This window comes from Gossypium hirsutum, chromosome A06 (genome assembly GCF_007990345.1).
Source record: "Gossypium hirsutum isolate 1008001.06 chromosome A06, Gossypium_hirsutum_v2.1, whole genome shotgun sequence".
In the NCBI taxonomy this organism is placed as follows: Eukaryota; Viridiplantae; Streptophyta; class Magnoliopsida; order Malvales; family Malvaceae; genus Gossypium; species Gossypium hirsutum.
The window spans coordinates 2,092,714-2,099,073 of record NC_053429.1 but is presented as its reverse complement, the minus strand read 5'-3'; the positions used below and the strand labels follow the sequence as shown (position 1 = coordinate 2,099,073).

At 32.5% G+C, this 6,360-nt stretch overlaps 1 protein-coding gene across 1 annotated transcript; it reads right to left on the bottom strand.

Moving 5' to 3' along the window:
* Positions 1-2,515: 2,515 nt before the first annotated feature.
* On the bottom strand, positions 2,516-4,132 carry LOC107941532 (protein ENHANCED PSEUDOMONAS SUSCEPTIBILITY 1). The gene has a single exon (XM_041114831.1). The coding sequence runs from the start codon at positions 4,089-4,091 to the stop codon at positions 2,730-2,732; it is 1,362 nt and encodes a 453-aa protein (XP_040970765.1). The 5' UTR covers positions 4,092-4,132; the 3' UTR covers positions 2,516-2,729.
* Positions 4,133-6,360: the final 2,228 nt, after the last annotated feature.

Here is a 6,360-nt window from a genome sequence, read left to right as displayed (position 1 = left end):
GACCTTACAAACTTTGAGGCCTTCGGCTCAAGTCTCATAATGCAAGAACTCTATCTAATTATCAATTTAATTTTACATTGTAATTATTTATTTTAATTTAGAACAAGTCAAAATATTTGAAAAAATTAACAGAAAAGTTGATTTCAGGATTGAAAATAAGCAATTTAAAAGGTAGAGAGATTTAAAATGATTAAATTACAATAAAAAGACTAAATTCATCAAAATACATAATACAAGGACTTTGTTCGAAATTTCACCAAAAAGAAAAAAATAAAGCGTAACCCTTAAGCTTGGAGTTTGATTTAATTACGGACATTCAATGACGTGGATAAATTTCATTGGCTATTATCCGTGAACACGTTGACGGCGGAAAGTGTTAAACTGACTGAGACATGGATTTGGTCAGAAATCTAGGGAAGAAACTACCGTGACTTTGGTTAGTTGAAAGCCCTATGATTTCTTACATGTCAGCCGTTAGATTCAAGTTGTTTGCTTCGTTGGCAGTTAGATAAGATTGTGGATTGTCAGGTAGTACCAAGAAAAGGTATTACAGTGGATTACTTTAAGCAAAAGAAGTGAAGTATCGATGGCTTTCGGGTATGTTGTACTCGCCGTAAGTGCTGTTAGATTCGAAGATCTGAAACGTGGCTAAATATTAAAACGAGTTTTAAGTGGTAGCGCGTACGTGCTACTAAAAGACAAAACACATAGTTGCTTCGAATATGGGGAACAAATGTCTGAATTGTCTCAAATCTGGGAAATTTCCTTTTTTAATAAAAAAGAAAAATTAAAATTAAACTCTGATTTTTGGAGATGGGCCGGCGCTAACAAGGCTAAGCCACAAAATTGTTAAAGTTGATTTTAGTTTCTTTAAAAATTCTAATATAACTCAGGTACTGTAACTCGTTTTTCATTTTGGTCTTTTTTTGTATATTAGTTCTTATATGTTTAATAAAATTGCAATCGCCCATCTTTTAACGCGCTTTGATTTTTATCACTCAATCATTAAATGTGAAAATGTGATCACCCAATTTTTAAAAGTTTTGTTTTCTTCACTCTATCACCTCCTTCGTAAGTTTCATTTAGTTTATCCCAAACAGTCTTTGGTGTTTTAAGATCCATATGCTTGTAAAAATGTGATCTACTAACCCGAAGTGAATACACGTTAAAGCTTTATCCTTTTTCAAGATTTCTTCATCATAAGCTTTGACATGAGCAATGGTGGGATTTTGTCTCAGTGCTGGTGGATCTTCATCAATTGAAGGATTGAATTCAAGTTGTTTGACTCGAAAAGAAAAGATTTGGATATGGTCTAAAAAAAACATAAACAAATTTAGTAATAAAGAAATCGAAAAAAGTAAAAGAAGAATTTTGAGAACAAATAATAATAATATAAAAATAAATAAATAGACAAAATTTAAAGGGGAAGATGGATTGAATAAACCGATGGTTATAATGGATAGAAGGATAAATGTTCAATTGAACCATTTGAGATATAAATCCCAACAAACTGAACTAATAGCCGTAATCAACCCTCCAAGAAATAATTCTTGGCAAATTGAAGGGTAAAAAATTGATTCCCACAACTTCTTGAAAAAAATCGAGAAGAAAACTACTTCTAAAAACTACAATAAAGAAATCTTGCACAAGAAACAAACTCCCTGGATTGAAAACTTTATTAACGAAAACAGTGTCTGCTTAATGAACAATGAAGAAGCCTTTATACAAAGACTAGCTAAGTACATCCAAATAAAATTCTAAAGTATACTAAAACTTTAATTAATCTAAACAAGAAATAGTTTTAAACAAAACTTTCTTGTTAACATAAATGTAACACCCATAACCCATGTCCGTCGCCAGAACTGGTTTACGGAGTATTACCTAAATTTACAAAACAAATACACATAATTCATGTCATTTATTATTCATAATCAAAACTAATCATATCGTCCCTTGAATGGACCCTTAAAGCCCAATTTAAACATTAGATGCAAGTCGGGACTAAATAGGGAACTTAAAGAAATTTCTCGTGAAATTTCAAAATTTTTACTAAGTAAAAGGGTCACATGCGCATGTACTAAAACATTAATTAATCTAAACAAGAAATAGTTTTAAACAAAACACTCTTGTTAACATAAAACTATTAAATAATTTAAAATACTTAATAATTATAAAAAAAATTAATAAAAAATAAAATAATAAGAGATAAAAAATATAATATTGGGCTATGTATAATAAAAATTAAGATTATTACCCGAACCCAATATGAAACGCCTAAGCTTGAATTTGGATATCGTGGTTGAGTCTTGAGGGAAATTAATCCCATCTCTATTATGACATTTGAATTGGACCGAGTTATCTTAAATAAACTTTTATCTTAATTGACCAAATGTGATAATGAGTTCATGTGAAAATAGGAATAGATGTTGAAAAAGCATTAGAAGAAACCATTAAAATCACTCAAAAATAGCAGTATAACCTCACATCTCTCAAGAAGAAGCTCCGAATACCACTTTTGTTGTAGTTTTTGTTACAAAGAGAGGAAGAGAAGAACAATTTTTTTTTTGAGAATAATAGAGAAGGCTATATATTCACCTTCACACACACAGCTGCGTAACACTAGAGTAAAAAAAATTTAAAACATAAAGTAAAAGAAACTTACAGCAACAGAAAAATTAGACTTAAAACAACTGGTAGTAATTACTATCGTACGATTTTCAATATCAAACTCAAAATACATCAGCAGAAACAACGCTCATGAACTCTTCATCTGATTCAAGAGCTTTCATTGAAGATGGTGAAAGGCAAATTTCCAAGTCGACACTTCCACCACCTTCACGTCCTGGATACGACGAAACTTTCCCATCAACCTTATGAGCATATCCGCTTCGAAGCATCAATCCTTTCCCTAGCCCAAACTCATTTTCATACATGTTGAACCTCGGCGAGCTTCCAAACATCACACTTTGTGGGTCAAAAAGCTGAGCAATCTGGTAAGTGAAGGGTGAATCAAGCCAACCATTGACGAAACCACGCACTTGTTTATCTGTATGGTTAACCACAGCTTGGTGTAGTTTCCAAGCAGCCCAACCGAGATTATGGTCGAGCAGTTCACCAGCTGTTGTCACTGCTCTAACAGTTTGAACTGAGTTTCCAAAGTAATCTGGGGGTAAAGCTGGTTCTAGCCTTGACCTATTGTTTGTACCTAACCTACAACCAGTGACTGTTTCGTTTGGGAAATGACGTGCCTTTGTTATAGACCGCCATACAAATGCAGATAAAGATTGAAAGGAGGAGATTTTGGTGGTGTTGGATTCTGTGTTAGCCCTTTCTTTGAGCTTTGCAATGGATTTTGCTGAGAAATGGAACATTCTCTCTAAAAGCTCGGGTGCTTCAAATCTAGTGATGAACTCATCTTGGTTGGTGAAAGGAAGGTTAAGTAACGGACCATGACCCTCTGGAAACCATTTCTCTAGCACTGGCGGACGTGAGATTTTCATTTTAGTATCTCCTTGAGCTTGAAATATTTCGGATAATGTGTTGAAGAAATGCCAAAAGGTAGCTCCATCACCAAGAACATGGTTCATTGAACATCCTATGAACACCCCATCTACCAGTTCGGTGACCTGAATCGATAACAAAGGTCTGGTGTGACCATCATAGTTGATTGCTCGATCATGATCGAAGAACGATTGAACAACCAACGGAACATATGTAGGTGAAACAATGTCGGACACAGATAAATCAACAGCTGCATGTATAAATTTGGCTCCTGGGCTGTTATTACAATCCACAAACACGAAATGAGACTTTGGGTTTTCTTCTATTTTCGTTACGAGCCGACCTGATAAGGGATAGAAATGAACGAGGGAAATGGAAAGGGATTGCTTGAGCCGGTCCAAGACATTTTTTATCAAGTTTTCTTCACAACTATTCTCTGGTTTGGTATAGAGAAGACCCTTTTGGATGTACTGCATAGACAACATAACAAGATCCCATGTTGTCAAATAGTAAGGCTGTTTTGATTGATCAGAAACATGTTGTGGTGTAACATAGCATTCTGAGATGATTCGAACTGTTGATTGTTCCATTTCTTTTTTGGGTTGCTAGAGAGGAGGGTAGAGTATACTTAGATTGGAATAGCAGGGTTGTTGAACATTGAAGCAATGATGTGTTTATATATATAGTGCTTGGTCTACTTTTGATTCAGCTTTATTCGGTTGTTCAATTGCAGAACCAATTAAATTATTTATTTAATTGGAAAAATAAAAAAAAATAGTTTATATACAAATAAATTATGTTTCATTATTTCTTCCTGAATAAATATTGATTTTATTTATTTTGAAACAGACTTTACATTTCGAAAGCATTGCATGACATTAAAACTCCAACCAACCTAGAAAATCTGACAGTTACTAGACATTAAAATAACAACGTGCAAATATTAGAATTTATGATCAAAGTCTCTTTCAATTAGGACAAACAATATATATGCCTTAAGGTAAATGAATTCAGCTTTCAAACCCCATTATCACCTCGGTGGTAATCGGATCCAGTTAAATTCCAACGGAGTTGTTAAAGAGAGTGCTAGGATTGCTATTGTCGTTTTTTTTTGAGATCCACTTTTTATTTTTAAAAAATGAAAATAAAGTCGCCACCAATCTTTTTTATTAGGTGCGATCAGATCACATTGAACTTAATCATTTTAATAAAACGTTAAGTTTACCAAAACAATAAATTTCGGTTTATAAAATCTAAGAAATGGGTTCGGGAGTCGGTTACGCATGAGGGAAGATTAGCACATTCATAACGCTCGAAATTGATACTTAGTTGATTACTTGATGTCTTATTATCGAGAATTGAAAATTCAAAGAAGATTTAAGATACGATTCCCTTTTAGCATGATTTTATTAAAATATCGCAAACTAAATTGAATTTTATGGAAAGAGCTTTCTTATTTCGAGTCAATCGAGAAAAAGATCATGTCTCGTAAGTGAAGGCACGATATCTCGAATCTTCGAAAATAAAGATTTTCGTTATTTGATTATTACCTAAGTCCTATGTCCTTTGAGTTTTAAATAGGATATTTAGTTATTTTGTTTCTAGGAAAAGACCATATTCCGTAAGTTAGGAGCATGACTCCTCAAATTCCAAAATGATGAAAATTGTCTCAGTTTTAATTATTCTTATGTGTTTTTGTCGAAAAACGGATGAATGTATGTAACAATATTTACAATGTATGATGATGGCGAAAATATGATATTAATCAAATAACCACATGAATAATGAGATGAAATGACAATAATAAGAAATAATAATAAATATTTAATTAATAATACTATATGATAATAATGATAATAATAATGAAATAATATAAAAAAGTATGATAATAGTTTAATTACATTCAATAAATATTGATATTTGAGCAAATTTTAACAAAAAAATATTAATTTTCAACAATAATCAATTAATAGTATTAATAGTAACAATAATTAAAAATGAAGGACCAAAATAAAATAATAGGGAAATTGGAGAACAAAAATGTAAATTATATAACTTAAAGGGTGAAAATATAAATAATGAAATTAATGTATTGGAGATTAAATAATAGTAGATAAACGAGCTGAATTTAAGAAAGGTAAAGGACTAAATTAGAATTAAAAAAATTAAAATTTGAATTGAAAAAAAAAACAAAGAAAAGCAAATAAATGACTAAATTATAATATGCAAAAATGAACAGGGACTGAAGGGGTATTATCCCACCCATATCACATGTGTCCTTCCCTCAGAGGGTCAACAGTGGGTCAATGGACTAAATTGCACAAGAACAAAATAAAAAGGATAAAAATAAAACAAATAAGAATGAAATAGGACAAAATTAAAAAGAAGCAAAAAAGCGGAGGGGCCAAAATGGAAATTATCCCCTCCATGCGAAAACACATGGATCCTAGAGGGGATTCAAGTTGGGCATTCGGGTCATACTTCAAAACAACGCCGTTTTGGGGCTTCTAAAGCCAGGTCAAAATGTCGTCGTACCGAAGCCCTATATAAGTTAAAAAATTTTGAAAAATTTCACTTCTCTCCTACGTTTTAAAAAAAAAAAATTCTTTCTTTCATTTTCTCTCAAATAGCCTTTAGGTCGGCCATGAGTTCTGACGAGCCTCTACGACGGCCATTGGTTGTCGGTGACATGGTCTGCTGTCCTCGGTGGCTGAAATCTATGAAATGACGTCCCTTTCGACCATTTTGACTCTGAGAACCAAAATTTAGGGTCGATCTTTCTTGAGAAACTCGATAAAAAGAAAAAAGAAAATTTGAGAAGCCTTCTGGTTTCTCTGTAATTTTTTAGGGGTACCTCCA